The 18,252-nt window shown below is 43.7% G+C and overlaps 2 protein-coding genes and 1 long non-coding RNA gene across 5 annotated transcripts in view; 2 read left to right on the top strand and 1 right to left on the bottom strand.

The window, feature by feature from the left end:
• Positions 1 to 1,005: 1,005 nt before the first annotated feature.
• LOC148189055 (gamma-crystallin M2-like) lies at positions 1,006 to 7,262 on the bottom strand. Of its 2 annotated transcripts, none has more exons than XM_088079471.1 (3): positions 7,164 to 7,262; positions 1,418 to 1,660; positions 1,006 to 1,309 (listed from the first exon to the last, which is right to left on the bottom strand). In XM_088079471.1, the coding sequence occupies exons 1-3, from the start codon at positions 7,164 to 7,166 to the stop codon at positions 1,037 to 1,039; spliced, it is 519 nt and encodes a 172-aa protein (XP_087935597.1). In that variant the 5' UTR covers positions 7,167 to 7,262; the 3' UTR covers positions 1,006 to 1,036. The 2 variants fall into 2 exon arrangements, with proteins under 2 accessions (XP_087935597.1, XP_087935596.1); XM_088079470.1 differs by lacking the exon at positions 7,164 to 7,262 and adding an exon at positions 6,325 to 6,533.
• On the top strand, positions 3,811 to 6,145 carry LOC148189056 (uncharacterized). Its single transcript, XR_015776873.1, has 3 exons — positions 3,811 to 4,893; positions 4,968 to 5,058; positions 5,139 to 6,145. It is a non-coding gene; the product is annotated as an uncharacterized LOC148189056 (long non-coding RNA).
• Positions 7,263 to 7,316: 54 nt separating the features above from the next.
• Positions 7,317 to 18,252, top strand: part of nup160 (nucleoporin 160) — a 28,973-nt gene continuing 18,037 nt past the window's right edge. For both annotated transcript variants that reach the window (XM_088079468.1, XM_088079469.1), the window contains exons 1-12: positions 7,317 to 7,464; positions 8,389 to 8,497; positions 8,737 to 8,947; positions 9,383 to 9,605; positions 9,935 to 10,125; positions 13,101 to 13,337; positions 15,195 to 15,292; positions 15,864 to 15,948; positions 16,247 to 16,315; positions 16,784 to 16,867; positions 16,984 to 17,154; positions 17,252 to 17,351. In XM_088079468.1, the coding sequence (XP_087935594.1) occupies positions 7,374 to 7,464; positions 8,389 to 8,497; positions 8,737 to 8,947; positions 9,383 to 9,605; positions 9,935 to 10,125; positions 13,101 to 13,337; positions 15,195 to 15,292; positions 15,864 to 15,948; positions 16,247 to 16,315; positions 16,784 to 16,867; positions 16,984 to 17,154; positions 17,252 to 17,351 (1,669 nt within the window). In that variant the 5' untranslated portion in view covers positions 7,317 to 7,373. The remainder of the gene's footprint in view (positions 7,465 to 8,388; positions 8,498 to 8,736; positions 8,948 to 9,382; positions 9,606 to 9,934; positions 10,126 to 13,100; positions 13,338 to 15,194; positions 15,293 to 15,863; positions 15,949 to 16,246; positions 16,316 to 16,783; positions 16,868 to 16,983; positions 17,155 to 17,251; positions 17,352 to 18,252) is intronic.

Here is an 18,252-nt window from a genome sequence, read left to right as displayed (position 1 = left end):
CAAAGGTTAGATGTGAGTCGATTTTAACTCCCAGGTTTGTGACTGTTTAGAGGTGGATGTCTCGGTCAGAGAAGGATATGGTGGTGATGTCAGATGCTGGACTCTTCTGAACTCTGCTGGACACTCTGCTGCTAAAGCTCCGCCCCTCTCCACCTGTGACATCACTCAGGTGTTTCTGAGTGCAGCAGCATCAGGTGTCCACACATTAAATGTGCCAACAGGGATGCGTGTCTTCAGAATGAAGACTTCAGTGCTCGGACAGCTGGTCTAGAGACCACGTCCAGATCTTCTTTTGACTTTAAGTATAAACTGATAAATGTGTTTTTCCTCTATGAAAATCTGATAATACGATATTTAGGTTATGATTTGATTTGAGTCATTTTGTTCAAATTTATTATTTAGAAAAACAATCCAGATCAACAAAGTGTTGAAAAAAACAGGAGACCACTTTTGTTTTTGTTTTTTTCATTTTGTTCAACGTTTCTGGTCGAGCTGCTTGTGATGTTTTCTCTGTTTGGAAAAGAAATTAAAATGTTTTTTTTTTTAACTCTTTGAAAGCTGGAGCCACATCACTTTTCACACATCTGTGAACTCAGAAAAAAACTGCTTCAAAAAAAAAGTTCCACAAACTGCAAGAAACAAGTTGATTTAGAGCAGAAGAATCAAATCTAACTATCAATTACATATTTAAAGTCCAGATTCATTTTTTTGTTTACTCCTCTTCAGGTGCTTTTCTTGTATTTTTTTTAATAATTTCTTGATAATTTTTGGGTAATTTTCTCTTTTGTTGCTCAGTGTCTTTTTCCTGTTTTTTTTTTTTTTTTTTAATATTTTTTGGGTCTGAGGTGGTTAAATCTGAAAGGAATCTGAGTGCAGCACCAATCAGAGACACTGAAGGGTTAATACATGTGGTGCAGTCCCATTTCCTGCCCTCTGCTCTGTCAGCTGATCAGTAGATGTATTGACGAGTGACCTGTGACATCACTGACAGACATGCCCGGCAGACACTGTTCAAACACAACTTTATTGACACAGTCTAATAGTAGGCGTCCATGATGCGCCTCATGCAGCGCATGTTGCTGACACCCATGTTGACGAAGCTGCGGTACTCGCCAGGCCTCAGGTATATCATGCGTCCTCTGTAGTCAGGCTGCTCATACATCAGCCAGTGTCCATCCAGCACCTGGCAGGACATGCAGGGGGACATGCGGTAGCGGTCCATCACGTTGTTGCAGTCGTCCGTCAGCTCGTGCATCTGGCCATTGAAGTTCTCGCGCTCATAGATCTTCATCCTGTAGGAGCCACGGTGCTGAAACACACTTCCAATCAGTTATCTCCTCACTGTTGCTGTGGTTACCAACAATTGATAGACACTCATGAAGAACACAGGCCCAGTGGGTCAGATGTGGGCAGTTACCATGGGGATCATGCGGCAGGAGCGGATGCAGTCGCTCATTCCCATCATGCTCTGGTAGTCGGAGTACTCGCCACGACGCAGGAAGTACTGGTTGCCCATGAAGTTGGTGCGATCATAGACCACGAAGCAGCCGTGCTCCACCCTGCAGGACTGACACCTGCTCAGGTGGGACGACATGTCAGCGCAGTCGCTGCTGCACTCGTAGGAACGGCCCTGGAAGTTCCTGTCCTCGTAGAAGACCACCTGTGACAAAGACAGACAGACGTCCTCAAAATTAACCCCTTCATCTGCATGAAAACCTCATAAATTCATCCAAAATTCATCCAGTCATTCTGTCCCCGTCGCTCTGTCTCTGTGGCTCTGTCCCTGTTGCTCTGTCTCTTTTGCTCTTACCCCGTTGCACTGTCTCTGTTCCTATTACCCCATTGCTCTGTCTCTGTCACTCTGTCTCTGTTGCTCTGTCCCTGTCACTCTGTCTCTGTTGCTCTGTCCCTGTTACTCGAGTGTACTTGAGTGACATCAATGTTTGCATGCTGCTTTCAGCAATTTGTAATCCTTCAACCTTTGAACACGCAAGTGTGATTTCTTTCAAAAACATCAGAAAACCACCTTGTAGTTTATCACATCTTGGCAGTGTCTGAAAGTTGGCATCATGGCGGGATTCACAATCCCACCTCTGGCATTCACAATGGCAATGGAGGTCATCATCCGAGTCTCAAAATGGGTTTTAGGCGGACAGCGACATGACTCTGGTCTACGCCTCCCTCCACTCAGAGCTCACATAGACAATATTACAACTCTGACGACCACCATTCCATGCACCCGGAGGCAGCTCAGAAAACTGGAGGAGAATATCAGTTGGCCCATATGAAGATTAAACCATCTGAGTCACATAGCGTCTCAATTGTAAAGGGAGTGTCCTCTGACCTGAAATTCTTCATTGGAGATGATCCAATGCCAAGTATCCGAGCAGCCTGTCAAAAGCCTAGGACGGTAGTATGATGCAAGCCTGAAGGACAAAGACCAGGTGCAGCAACTGCATCAGCAGTGGCCTACAGTCCATCGAAAAACCCCAGCTACCTGGGAAGTTAAAGACCTGGTGCCTGCAGTTTGGACTCCTACCCCAGGTGTTGTGGCCACTCACAGTCTATGAGGTCCAAATCTTAACAGTGGAGAAGCTGGAAAGAGTGTGTCACATCAAAAAATGGCTTCGAGTTCCACGATGCTCTGAATCAATCCAGAGATTTAATGGTGAGCAACAACGTGCCAACATTAGCAACTGGGCTAAAAATGGAGACCAGACAAAGCAGCACAGGAGGCTACAGCAGCCCTCAGAAATGCTGACATTGTGGGACATGCTCAGCAAAGAAGAGGAGGCCTCGGGTTAACAACCACCCGCCCAGCTTGGAGTAAGGCCATATCGCTGGAGTGAAGGAAGATGGTGGTCAAGGAAGTATGCCATCAGGAGAAGGCTAAGAGGGGGGCCAAGGCAGTCTTCCTTGGCAAACAGGGACAGTGGACATGCTGGGACAGTGTGGAGAAGAGGGACATAAGCTGAAAGAACTTATGGGCTATGGAGGCGAGGCTTCTGAGCTTTACCATCAGAGCTACTTACAACATTCTTCCAACACCACTTAATCTTCACCAGAGGTACGATGAAGATCCTGGGCGTGCCCTCTGTTCCATGCTGGCCTCCCTCAGGCACATTCTCACAGGGGGTAAAACCAGTCTTGCACAAGGATGTTACATGTGGTGTCACAACCAAGTCCTAAAGAGTCATGTGTCTACCCTGGAGAACAAACAAGCTGCCACAGACTCCCTGCCACCACCAGCATCCAACCCTCTACGAACAATTGCCTTTGTCCCTGAGGTGGCTGAGGTAACCAGGGGCTGCGCCTCATCATCTGAGCGAGGCCAGCTGCAGTTAGCCCACAACTGGATGATGCAGGTTGACATTGGCCAGCAGCTTGTGTTTCCTCCAGAGATTGCTACCACCACCCTAAGCCCTGACCTGGTACTCTGTTCTCCTTCTCTCAAGAAAGTGCCCATAATTGAGCTCACGGTACCCTGGGAGGAATCAGTGGACGAGGCGGATGAGCGGAAACAGCTACGCTATGGTAAATGGTAAATGGACTGTACTTGTATCGCACTTTTCCAGTCTTTTCAACTATTCATGGCGCTTTCACAGGACATGTCACATTCACCGATTCACACAGACATTGACACAGTAGTGGCAGAGGCTACCATACAAGGTGCCACCTACTAGGTAGTAACCATTCATATGCATGCACACTCCGATGACACGGCATCAGGAGCAAATCAGGGTCCAGTATCTTGCCCAAGAATACTTCGACATGTTCGACACTCCGGAGGAGTTGGGATCGAACCGCTGATCTGAGGACAACCACTTTACCTCTGAGCCACAGCTGCCAAACTATGCAGAGTTAGCTACCGCAGCATGGCATCATGGCTAGGACACTGAAGTCTGCCCAGTGGAAGTGGGGTGCTGAGGTTTTGTGGCAAACTCTGCCATCACACTGCTTGTATAGCTGGGAACCAGAGGCCAGAGGTCAGCCATAAAAGCTGCATCGGAGGCAGCCGAAAAAAGCAGCCAGTGGCTTTGGATCAAGAGGAGAGATCCCTGCTGGGCTCCAAAGTAGAAGACAAGGAGGTATGCAGTCAGCTTAGGCTTGACTCGGGAAGTAGGACGCCCCTGCCATGCATAGTCCCATTAGATGTCTGCCACTCTCAACAACAAGGCAGCTCTCATGAACAAGTGGGTATGGGACGCAAACTCAGGTTTGATCACCTTGTAGCTGGCTGCCTTTTGGGAGGGTGAATGGCCGAAACACCCGAAGAACCAAAAGTACACTATTGATGATGTGTCCCAACCCATCCACGGCTCCCTTGTGTCCCCCGTCATCATCAAGACGCCATCAAGACAACACTCCCTTGTAAATGCTTGCACAAAGGAAATCCACGTCTTATCCTGTGTTTCATAATCTTTAAGCACTTTTTCCAGGTCACTCTTGTGGTATTTTTAAAATTTCCTTTCTTTTCTTTTTTGTTTGTATGTATCTATGTATGTGTGTATGTATGTATATATGTATGTATGTGTGTATGTATCTATGTATGTGTGTATGTATGTATTTATGTGTGTATGTATGTGTGTATTTATTTAGTTTTTCTAATTTCCTGGCAGTTCTCTCATACTTTTTCCTAATTTCTTGCGAATGTAGAAGGATGAGGGCGGCGCTCTGCTCTGTCCTCTCGCTCCTTCTCTCTCTCTCTCTCTCTCTCCCGCTGCTGCCTTGATTGGAAGGCGGCGCTTGGAGTATGTATGTGCTGGCGCATACCTGTCCCACATTCACCTCCTGAAAGCCAGTGGTGTGGCTCAGCTGGCGTGAGGCTGAAGCGTGGGATACGGGTCTGTTTTGGCGTTGGCTGGAACCTGGTACTCCGAAACTGCTTCAATGGTAAGCGCTGCCCCCCTTTTGCCCATCCGATCACTGGTGCTCACGGAGTATTTATTAGTGTTGTGTGTCTGCAGCGGGTGCATTGTCTGACTGACGGCGGATGAGAGTGCTCACACTCACACTCTGCGATCGGCTCATTGCGGTGTTTTTTTTCTCATCTGCGAGGTAGGCCTTTCTTCTGTTGCTGCTGCGGTTGTTTTGCTGAGCTGCGTTCTAGTAATGGCTGCATTTCTCTTTAATCCTAGCTCTCCTTGCAGCTGTAGAGCCATCAGCATCTCAGCTCCCAGTTTCCCACGCCAACTCATCGTTCGGCTCAGAGCCTCGGTGTGCGGCCTTGCTAACGCCGGCCGCCACTCCTAACAGAGCTGCTGTTTTGTTTCACTGGTTCTTGTTATTGTTAACACAATTTGTTTTATCTGTGCTTGTGTCCTTATTTTAATCCGCTGTTTTGATCAGCGTGGTTTATGCCATCAAATCCACACGGTGGCGTGGCCTGTTAGGCTGCCGATTCCGGCCTAGCTGGTCGTTGTGCGCAGTAGGCCTGAAATTATTTGGCCATCGCCTGTTTTATTGTTTGTGTATTGTCCACCGTTTTGTTTTGTCAACATAATCTCTTTAGTGTTATTTTGCATTTGACCTTGGTTCATTTCATTTGGTATTTTGCATTTTATTATGTTTGGTTAATTTTCTTTGAATATTTGATTAGATTAATTTTTGCTAATTTCTATTGCTGGGCTTGTAATTGCTTTGTGTTTTTTTTGTGTTGAACAGGAGCTGTGGGCCCCCCCAGCGCGTGGCAGCCAGATCCCTTGGTGGTGGTATTCATTTGCAGTGAAGTGCACTCTGGGTGTCCCTGATTTTTTTCATGTGGTGTTTTACATAAAGCCTTTTCCCTGCTGGCTGCCCTGGTAAGCCCAAGCCCTAGTTCCTAAAGTTGTATATAGTTATTCTTTCTTTTTTTTGAGTTAGCCCAGAAAGATTAAAAAAAAAAAAAACAGACTGTGTGAATCTGTTTTTTTTTAGTAGTAGTAAGGACCATTTTAATTGTTGTTACAATAAAACCTGTTACACTTTGGAATCACGTCTCTAGCCATTCTTTGTGTAATCGGACCTGTGTGACCTTTTACCGGGTGTTAACTGTATCAAACCCACTAAAACTAGTTCCTGGGGCGAAATACCCCAGGTGGCGTTGTCTGCACCTTTCTAGAAACTTACCGCCCTGCCCTAAGTTTTGGGTCATGTCTTGTTAAGTTGTTTATTGCCTTCTTCTGATGTTTTTGAAAGAAATCGGGCCAACATGCTCGGGCTTCAAGGGGTTAACTCTGACGGCGTGTGAGTCAGTAAAGTGAAGAAGTCAAACGGTGGCCAGAGAGACACTTAAAGAGACAGGCTGTAGAGAAAGTTGCCAGTTTCTGGTAGTGTTGCTCTCACCCTTCCCATGTTCATTCTGCTGGAAGTCATGTTGCCTCTGCGGTTGCTGATGTTGCTGTGCAGCTGTAGGTGGTGGCTGTGTGCTACCTGCAGCAGCTGTTGCTCTTTATAGCACCTGAGCAGCTGATCCTTTTGTGCAAACGTTCTGAGCCAGCAGGCCGGCATGAAAGAGACACTCCACATTCGGCATTTCTCTTAGAAAGTACAGACAAAGAGCCGCCCACACACACACACACACACACACACGCTGCCTCCTTCAGGCCTCTGTTCACGCTGTGTATACATACCACTTTCTGGAAACACACACACACAGTGTCAAATATTTTTAATAAAAACTAAAAACTGTTGCGTTTCTAAACTGAGTCTCAACATGAAGTCTGAAAGCAGCGGCGCTGCCTGTTTCTGAAATGAGCTGAATAATTCATACAAAAAATATCTGTGTTGAAGTTTTCTATCAGCACGCTGATGGAAACAGGAAGTTTCTCTTTCACTAAAAATCAGTTTCAGCTCCAGAAAGTTTGGAATCAAATGTGTGCGTTGGAAACATCTCACACATTAACACAACTGAAAGTAAAAAGTGCTTTTTCATGAAAAACCATGAAAAACATGAAGCACAATTATACATTAAAAACTAGTTATACATAAACAGTTTGAATTAATACGAGATATACATTAAAAACTAGTTATACTATATTATATACTATACTATATATACTACTATATACTATATTAGTTATATTATATTACCTATGTGAATAACACACATCATACATAAACATACACATAAACTTCTTTTTTATGCATTTTCCTGCCTGTTTTTTTTTTAAATTTTTTTTTACCATATTATAAATATAAACACGTCCTCCCGCCCTCCTCGCGGTCTCTTTGATGATTTGTTGTTGTTTGTTTGTTTGTTTGTTTTATAAATTGAAACACGTTTTCCCGCCCCACCTCGCGGGCTCCTGTCTCTTTAAATGTTTGAACGGCAACGCGCGGCCTCTCTCTGGTCCTGTGACGTCACTTCTGCACGCGGGGAAGGACCAGGAAAGATGGCGGCGGCGCTGGAGCGGAGCTTCGTGGAGATCTGCGGCTTCGAGCGCGAGACTCTGCCGCGCTTCAGAGAGCTCTCCGTTAACCTCGGTAACGAACCCGCTCCGCCACACACCGCACAACATACAACACACATGTTACACATGTCACACACATGTTACATGCTGTGTGTCCGCCCGGCGGGACGCGCTAACTAAGGCTAACAACATGCTAACCACAGGTTTACCAACATGCAAACTTCAGGCTGACAACATGCTAACTTCAGGCTAACTACAGGCTACCTACAGGCTGACAACATGCTAAATTCAGGCTCACAAAATGCTAACTTCAGGCTAACTACAGGCTACCAACATGCTAACTTCAGGCTGACAACATGCTAACTTCAGGCTGACAACATGCTAACTTCAGGCTCACAAAATGCTAACTTCGGGCTACCTACAGGCTGACAACATGCTAACTTCAGGCTCACAAAATGCTAACTTCGGGCTACCTACAGGCTGACAACATGAAACCTACAGGCTGACAACATGCTACCTACAGGCTGACAACATGAAACCTACAGGCTGACAACATGAAACCTACAGGCTGACAACATGCTAACTACATGCTAACTACAGGCTGACAACATGCTAAGCACTCCGGCACCCGGTGTCATTAGCGGGACCGGGGGCGGGTGTTTTGTCGGTGTGATTGCAGAGCAGCAGCCGGTGACTTTGAGCGGACAGACGGGGACACGTGAGGGCTGAGTGAAGACATGAAAACAAAACAAAACAACATGCAGAGCAGGTCAAACAGGAATAAAATAATAACATCAACAAACAGTGAGAAGCAGTTTACAGCACCTGTGTGCAGGTGTGAACGCTCTTCCTGGAGGTGTGTGACAGTGTGTGTCTTACCTGTGTGCATGTGTGAACGCTCTTCCTGGAGGTGTGTGACAGTGTGTGTCTTACCTGTGTGCAGGTGTGAACGCTCCTCCTGGAGGTGTGTGACAGTGTGTGTGTTACCTGTGTGCAGGTGTGAACGCTCTTCCTGGAGGTGTGAAGTTTCCGGACAGCGGGGGAGCATTCCATTATGAAGAGAGTGGGAAGCTGCAGTCGGTCGTCAGTAACAGATTCATCCACTGGTCAGTAACTTTCACACTGTCCCACTGTTTCACAATCACATTTTTCACAATTATCAGCCCCTTTTAATTCTTTGTTTCATGCTGACGCTCACACGCCGTGTGAACAGCTGAGGAACAGATGGCTGAACTCTGCTGAACTTCAGAAATCATTTTAAATCAAATCAATCTGGAGTCAATATCAGAGCTCATGTCAATGTCCTGTGTCTTTGTCTGTCTCTCTCTCTGTGTCTCTGTCTAAGGTGTGCATCGGGGGACACGGTGCAGCTGGTTGAACAGTCTCTGGACACCAACCTGCTGAATAATGCAGTGAGACTGAAGCTGTCCCACTGCAGCGTCCTGCCGGGAGGAGTTACCATCCACGAGACGCTCAACAATGTCATCGTCCTCATCTGCTCCAATCAGAGCGTCCACAGGCTGCTGCTGCCCCACCCAACACGCATGTACCGCAGCGTGAGTATCACATGACGCCACGCACGTACGGCAGTGTATCACATGACATCACACACGTACCGCAGCGTGACTATCACATGACATCATACACGTACCGCAGCGTGACTATCACATGACATCACGCACGTACCGCAGCGTGAGTATCACATGACGCCATGCACGTACCGCAGCGTGACTATCACATGACATCACGCACGTACCGCAGCGTGAGTATCACATGACGGCATGCACGTACAGCAGCGTGAGAATCACATGACATCACGCACGTACCGCAGCGTAATTATCACATGATGCCACGCACGTACCGCAGTGTGAGTATCACATGACATCACGTACCACAGCTGAGTACCAAGATTTTATAGAAAAAAAACTGCCAAAATGTTTCCTTTAAAGATGTGTGTGTGTGTGTGTGTGTGTGTGTGTGTGTGTGTCCAGGAGCTGGTGACGGAGGTCCACATGCAGTCTGTCTTCACTGATGTGGGGAAGCTGAGTCTTGAGGACGCCTCTCACAGTGCCATCATCCCCAGCTCTGTGGGACCGACGGGGAGTCCCAGCATGTCCACGTCCTGGATCAGTCAGTCCGGACACGCTCACTTCGCTCTGTCCTCACCTGCAGGAGGCATCACTGTGCTGTCCCTGCCGCCGCATGACTCACCTGGTAAGGAAATACAAACACGCCCACACTGTCCACACAGACAGGTCCACACTGTCCACACAGACAGGTCCATACTCTGTGTACTCATTGGCGATGGCGGCTCAGATAGCCGTGTCTCTTTGGACAGGTGAAATGATGTGGTGCAGATGTGACTGCAGACATGTCCGTTAAGTCCACGGTGGTTTAGCTTCATCAGTGAACTGTGAGGAGAAAAAATACAGAAAACATGAAGACAGCGGACAGACACAATGTCCCCATCAGATGTTGACAATAACCGAGCCTGTATTGTGCGTCTCTATGTCTTTGCGTCTCTGTCTGTGTCCCTGCTGCAGGCAGTGTGTCGGTGGTGGAGCTGAGGCGGAGCTCCGTGATGCAGCGGTTGTCGGGCTGGATGCCGTCGGCGATCCGGGGGGACCAGAGTCCGGCAGACCTGGTCCTCAGTCTGGCTGTCCGAGAGCTGGAGGAGGACTCCTTCATCTTTGCTCTGTGTCACGACCACAGACTGCGCATGTGGTCCTTCAGGGTGAGATCTGAAGAAAAAAAGGAAAAACACCCCAAAATCATTTAAAAATATGATAAAAACCACCCCAAACACTGCAAAATTATATAAAAAAATATAGAAAAACACCGCAAAACCTAAGAATTATTAAAAAATACAGAAAAACACCACAAAGACCTCGAATTATTTAAAAATATAGAAAAGCACCACAAAGACCTCAAATTATTTAAAAATATAGAAAAACACCACAAAGACCTCAAATTATTTAAAAATATAGAAAAACACCACAAAGACCTCAAATTATTTAAAAATATAGAAAAACACCACAAAGACCTCAAATTATTTAAAAATATAGAAAAACACCACAAAGACCTTAAATTATTTAAAAGCATAGAAAAACACCACAAAGACCTCAAGAACATTCAAAAATACAGAAAAACACCCCAAACCTAAAAATTATAAAAAAAACCCCAAAATCTCAAAATGATTAAAAAATATGGAAATACACACCAAAACCTCAAAATGATTTCAGTCAATATGGAAAAGGATCTAAATGTTTATCAAAATAATTCAATTTTTGACAATCCCCTTATTGATTAATCAACCATTTTTTAAATTTTAGCAGCACTTGTATAAACTGTATGGTAATATGATTTATAACAAAACATCATATTTCATAAACTCTTGTGCGTTTTTTGATGTGAAAATCTAACTTTGCAAAGTAACTAAAACGTTCAGATAAATGAAGTTGAAAGATAAATATTTCACCTTGAAACATAGAGCAGTAGAAGTATGAAGTGGCATAAAAATAAAATGTCATGTAAAGTACTTATGCCTCAGATTTGTAGTTTGTAGTATCCTGTACCTCAGATCTGTAGTTTGTAGTATCCTGTACCTCAGAGCTGTAGTACTGTAGTATCCTGCACCTCAGATCTGTAGTTTGTAGTATCCTGCACCTCAGATCTGTAGTTTGTAGTATCCTGTACCTCAGATCTGTAGTTTGTAGTATCCTGTACCTCAGATCTGTAGTTTGTAGTATCCTGTACCTCAGAGCTGTAGTACTGTAGTATCCTGCACCTCAGATCTGTAGTTTGTAGTATCCTGTACCTCAGATCTGTAGTACTCTAGTATCCTGCACCTCAGATCTGTAGTTTGTAGTATCCTGTACCTCAGATCTGTAGTACTGTAGTATCCTGTACCTCAGATCTGTAGTACTGTAGTATCCTGTACCTCTGATCTGTAGTTTGTAGTATCCTGTACCTCAGATCTGTAGTTTGTAGTATCCTGCACCTCAGATCTGTAGTTTGTAGTATCCTGTACCTCAGATCTGTAGTACTGTAGTATCCTATACCTCAGATCTGTAGTTTGTAGTATCCTGTACCTCAGATCTGTAGTACTGTAGTATCCTGTACCTCAGGTCTGTAGTTTGTAGTATCCTGTACCTCAGATCTGTAGTTTGTAGTATCCTGTACCTCAGATCTGTAGTTTGTAGTATCCTGTACCTCAGATCTGTAGTACTGTAGTATCCTGTACCTCAGATCTGTAGTTTGTAGTATCCTGTACCTCAGATCTGTAGTACTGTAGTATCCTGCACCTGAGAGCTGTAGTTTGTAGCATCCTGTACCTCAGATCTGTAGTTTGTAGTATCCTGTACCTCAGATCTGTAGTTTGTAGTACCCTGTACCTCAGATCTGTAGTACTGTAGTATCCTGTACCTCAGATCTGTAGTTTGTAGTATCCTGTACCTCAGATCTGTAGTACTGTAGTATCCTGTCCGTCAGATCTGTAGTTTGTAGTATCCTGTCTGTCAGATCTGTAGTTTGTAGCATCCTGTACCTCAGATCTGTAGTACTGTAGTATCCTGTACCTCAGATCTGTAGTACTGTAGTATCCTGTACCTTAGATCTGTAGTTTGTAGTATCCTGTACCTCAGATCTGTAGTTTGTAGTATCCTGTACCTCAGATCTGTAGTACTGTAGTATCCTGTACCTCAGATCTGTAGTACTGTAGTATCCTGTACCTCAGATCTGTAGTTTGTAGTATCCTGTACCTCAGATCTGTAGTTTGTAGTATCCTGTCCGTCAGATCTGTAGTTTGTAGCATCCTGTACCTCAGATCTGTAGTTTGTAGCATCCTGTACCTCAGATCTGTAGTACTGTAGTATCCTGTACCTCAGATCTGTAGTACTGTAGTATCCTGTACCTTAGATCTGTAGTTTGTAGTATCCTGTACCTCAGATCTGTAGTTTGTAGTATCCTGTACCTCAGATCTGTAGTACTGTAGTATCCTGTACCTCAGATCTGTAGTTTGTAGTATCCTGTACCTCAGATCTGTAGTACTGTAGTATCCTGCACCTGAGATCTGTAGTTTGTAGCACCCTGTACCTCAGATCTGTAGTTTGTAGTATCCTGTACCTCAGATCTGTAGTTTGTAGTATCCTGTACCTCAGATCTGTAGTACTGTAGTATCCTGTACCTCAGATCTGTAGTTTGTAGTATCCTGTACCTCAGATCTGTAGTACTGTAGTAACCTGTACCTCAGATCTGTAGTACTGTAGTATCCTGTACCTCAGATCTGTAGTACTGTAGTATCCTGCACCTGAGTTCTGTAGTTTGTAGCATCCTTTGGGTTGGGCATTGTTTAAATTTGAACGATTCCGGTTTCTCATTTCCATTCCAGTTCCAAACGATTCTCGATTGCAATTCTTTTAAGAGGCAGGCTCAAAAAAGTTTGGTTTTTATGAGGGCGCTAACCAGAGTTCTTTTTGGATGAAATGTCTGAACTTGTTATGAACTTTACTATGAATTTCTCACAGGGCTATTTTCAACCATAATGTAAATATCAAACCTTTGTACTTGAATATAAATGTTATGAAGTTTCTCTTCACAGAAGTTCTCAGGCAGTATGCGTGCGCGTTCTGGACAGATAGTGTCTCCTGCAGTGGAGAACACACGTTTGCTGGGTGTAGATGAAGCTTTCAATTTGTTGTGGACTCGCAGGATCAGGCGTGTCTGCTGGAGGCGGACATGTTGGAGTACATGCCAGCGTGCAGAGGTGTGAAGCGTCTGTCGGGTCAGGGTCACCGTCTGAGGCTGGCCTTCTCCTCCACCACCGGCCTCTGTCTCTGCGTCCACCTGGCCGTCCCCCACAGAGGACAGTTCACCGTCCTGCAGCTGGTCGCCACTGACAACAACCGCTACAGCCTGGACCACATCTCCTCTGTCTTCACCACACAGGTCTACAATATTACTACACCACATTATTTACTACTTTAATACATTATATTACTGCAAAACATTAATACACTACATTACTGTGCTTCATAACTACATTACTGCTCTACATTATTGCACTATATTAGTACATTACATTACATTACTACATTACAGTGCTACATTACTACACTACATTAATGCATTACATTACTATTCTACATTACTACACTACATTACTGCGCTACATTACTTCAGTACATTACTGCACAACATTACCACAGTACATTGCTATATGACATTATTACACTACATTATTACACAACGTTACTTCACAACATTACTACACTACATTACTGTGCTATATTACTTCACATTACCACACTACATTACTGTGCTATATTACTAAACATTACTACACTACATTACTGTGCAATATTACTACACATTACTGCACTACATTACTGTGCTGTATTACTAAACATTACTACACTACATTACTGTGCTGTATTACTAAACATTACTACACTACATTACTTTGCTATATTACAACACATTACTACACTACATTACTTTGCTATATTACTAAACATTACTACACTACATTACTGTGCAATATTACTACACATTACTGCAGTACATTACTGTGCTGTATTACTAAACATTACTACACTACATTACTTTGCTATATTACAACACAATACTACACTACATTATTGTGCTATATTACTAAACATTACTACACTACATTACTGTGTTGTATTACTAAACATTACTACACTACATTACAACACATTACTACACTACATTACTGTGCAATATTACTAAACATTACTACACTACATTACTTTGCTATATTACTAAACATTACTACACTACATTACTTTGCTATATTACTAAATATTACTACACTACATTACTTTGCTATATTACAACACATTACTACACTACATTACTGTGCTATATTACTAAATATTACTACACTACATTATTGTGCTACATTACAAAACATTACTACACTACATTACTGTGCAATATTACTACACATTACTGCACTACATTACTGTGCTGTATTACTAAACATTACTACACTACATAACTGTGCTGTATTACTAAACATTACTACCCATTACTTTGCTATATTACAACACATTACTACACTACATTACTTTGCTATATTACTAAACATTACTACACTACATTACTGTGCAATATTACTACACATTACTGCACTACATTACTGTGCTGTATTACTAAACATTACTACACTACATTACTTTGCTATATTACAACACAATACTACACTACATTATTGTGCTATATTACTAAACATTACTACACTACATTACAACACATTACTACACTACATTACTGTGCAATATTACTAAACATTACTACACTACATTACTTTGCTATATTACTAAACATTACTACACTACATTACTTTGCTATATTACTAAATATTACTACACTACATTACTTTGCTATATTACAACACATTACTACACTACATTACTGTGCTATATTACTAAATATTACTACACTACATTACTGTGCTGTATTACTACAGTACATTAGTACAGTTTGTCATAGCAGCAGATTATTACAGTCAGTTATTGTAGTGCAGTACTACAGCCTGGACCAGGTCTCCTCTGTCTTTACCACACAGGTACGAAGCTTGATCATTATCGGGGCTGATCGAGGCATTTGTTGATGGATCAGGATCGGCTGTATTGATCCTCTGATCATTTGTTTTGTCACACGTGAAACATTTCACCGTCAGCTGGTTAGAGCAGGTACCAGTGTGACAATCAGCTGGTGTAATTCAGAGCGTGTCCCAGTCTCAGACTGGATCTGAATAGACGGTCTGTGTGTCCACAGGAGACGCTGGTGGACTTCGCTCTGACCTCCACAGACATTTGGGCCGTCTGGCTGGACGACTCCAACACCGCCGTGGTCAAATACATCAACTTCGAACAGTAAGTCATCACATGACACGCCTCCAAACATTAACCCTTAAGCCTGCAACGATGCCACATCTCTAGTGCTGCATTCACACGCAGTTCACAAGTATTTAACCCTGTAGAACAAACTGGTTTGATTTATCCAGAAAACATGTCCCGAAAATGATGAGAACTTAGTGAAAGATGTCAAGAAAATGAGCTGAAAATAGTTCTTTTAAAAGGGGAGGGCAGGATTAGAAATTTGTTAAATAAAGAATATATCAAAAAACGATGTTTATATATTTCGTAATTAAACATTTTAAATTATGTCACAGGAAAAACATTTTTTCCGGTTTTCAACAATTTTTTCGCTCATTTTCTTGTTTTTCACTTTCCTTTTTTTTGTTTATTGTCAGGAATTGTTTTGTAACTGATTTCTTGCTTATTGTTGGGCCATGCATGCAAAGTCACTTATTTACTTCTCCCCATGTTTTTAAAGAATTCACAGATTTGATTTAATCCAGATAATGCAGACTTTATGGACTTCGGTCTCTGAGGGACATGTCGTATAAATATGGAACTCATCAATAATGGTGTGTGTTTGCAGTAACACGGCCGGTCAGTGGAACCAGGTGTTTGTTCAGCCTCCACCTGAAGACGAAGTCCACATCGGAGTGGACCAGGACCCCAGAGTAAGACTGAGACCTCTGACCTCAGGAGGGACAGTTGATCAATAAAGTCTTCAAGAAAATAATCTGTTAATAGATCTTCAGATTTTTAGAAAAATCAAAAAAGAAAAGTTCTGCAGTTTCAGCTGCTGACATCTGAGAGGTTATTTAACTTTAAAATTAAACAGACACTTAACTCATTGATAATAATCTGATAATCTGATTAATCCGACATTAAAATAGAGCTCAAACTGGACAAACAAATTCATACAGCAACCACTGAAACAGCAATGTGTTGACAGTTTGTGTTGTTTATCAACAGGAGACATATCTGGACGTTCTCTTCTCTCCGCTGCACTTTACCGCTTCAGCCATCATCAAAGCTCTACAGGTGAGACACTACCTGCTGTAGTCAGAGCTCTACAGGTGAGACACTACCTGCTGTAGTCAGAGCTCTACAGGTAAGACACTACCTGCTGTAGTCAGAGCTCTACAGGTGAGAAACTACCTTCTGTAGTCAGAGCTCTACAGGTGAGAAGCTACCTGCTGTAGTCAGAGCTCTACAGGTGAGAAGCTACCTGCTGTAGTCAGAGCTCTACAGGTGAGACACTACCTGCTGTAGTCAGAGCTCTACAGGTGAGACACTACCTGCTGTAGTCAGAGCTCTACAGGTGAGAAACTACCTTCTGTAGTCAGAGCTCTACAGGTGAGAAGCTACCTGCTGTAGTCAGAGCTCTACAGGTGAGACGCTACCTGCTGTAGTCAGAGCTCTACAGGTGAGACACTACCTGCTGTAGTCAGATATTTAGAAGTGTGTCCAGATGCGCCCAGGTGTGTACAGGTGTGCTTTGTGTTTCAGATCTATCGGCGAGGAGCAGAGAGGAGCAGTGATTGGTCCTGGGACAGCCTGAAGAAGGAGGTGACGGTGGCCGTGGAGAGCGAGGTAACCTGACCATAAGTGAGCAGTCACACTTGGGCCACACTGTCAGCTGGACTGTGGTCAACACTGAGCTCTGTGTCCACCTGTCCGTCCTCTCTGTCCCTTCTGTCTGTCCCCAGCTGCAGAGCAGTGTGACAGAGTTCGAGTTCTCTCAGGAGGAGTACCGTCAGCTGCAGGTGGAGTTCTGGTCCAGGTTCTACGCTTGCTGTCTTCAGTACCAGGAGTCTCTATCTCTGCCTCTGGGACTGACCGTGTCCCCCAGCACAGCCATGGTCTGTCTGCTCAGGAAGGTGAGGATCAATAACTGCTGATCACAGTGATCAGGTATTGATGAGGAGGGTTGACCCTGTCCCCAAGGACGAGCTGACCCAGTCTTTGTTTCTTTAGGGCTTTGTGTCCTTCCTGCTGCCCTGTTTTGCTGTGGATCACCTCTACCTGTCCTATGACGAGTACCTGTCCTCTGAGGACGAGACACCCATCACTGAAGGTAATCACACTGCCACAACAACAACAAACACAGCCACAGCAACAACAACAACAAACACAGCCACAGCAGCAACAACAACAACAACAACAAACACAGCCACAGCAACAACAACAACAACAAACACAGCCACAGCAACAACAACAACAACAAACACAGCCACAGCAACAACAACAACAACAAACACAGCAACAGCAACAACAACAACAACAAACACAGCCACAGCAACAACAACAACAAACACAGCAGCAACAACAACAACAACAACAACAACAACAACAAACACAGCCACAGCAACAACAACAACAAACACAGCCACAGCAACAACAACAACAACAAACACAGCCACAGCAACAACAACAACAAACACAGCCACAGCAACAACAACAACAAACACAGCCACAGCAGCAACAACAACAACAAACACAGCCACAGCAACAACAACAACAAACACAGCCACAGCAACAACAACAACAAACACAACAACAACCACAGCAACAACAACAACAACAACAACAACAAACACAGCAACAACAACAACAACAACAACAACAACAACAAACACAGCAACAACAACAACAACAACAAATACAGCAACAACAACAACAACAAACACAACAACAACAACAACAAACACAGCAACAACAACAACAACAAACACAGCAACAACAACAACAACAAACACAGCAACAACAACAACAACAACAAACACAGCAACAACAACAACAACAACAACAAACACAGCAACAACAACAACAACAAACACAACAACAACAACAACAAACACAGCAACAACAACAACAACAACAACATCAACAAACACAGCAACAACAACAACAACAACAACAACAAACACAGCAACAACAACAACCACAACAACAACAACAACAACCACAGCAACAAC

Source organism: Plectropomus leopardus, chromosome 7 (assembly GCF_026936395.1).
Source record: "Plectropomus leopardus strain MGB_pleo_1.0 chromosome 7, ASM2693639v1, whole genome shotgun sequence".
Lineage (NCBI taxonomy): Eukaryota > Metazoa > Chordata > Actinopteri > Perciformes > Serranidae > Plectropomus > Plectropomus leopardus.
The sequence above is the reverse complement of the archived record's forward strand: the minus strand, read 5'-3'. Positions and strand labels throughout refer to the sequence as shown.

Excerpts from the sequence above, each read along its gene's own strand:
- LOC148189055 (XM_088079470.1), bottom strand. The coding sequence starts at position 6,507 with ATGTGGAGTGTCTCTTTCATGCCGGCCTGCTGGCTCAGAACGTTTGCA. Across the intron at positions 1,661-6,324 it reads GCAGAATGAACATGGGAAGG|GTGGTCTTCTACGAGGACAG; the intron begins GTGAGAGCAACA and ends TCTTTGTCACAG. Across the intron at positions 1,310-1,417 it reads CCTGCCGCATGATCCCCATG|CACCGTGGCTCCTACAGGAT; the intron begins GTAACTGCCCAC and ends AGTGTGTTTCAG.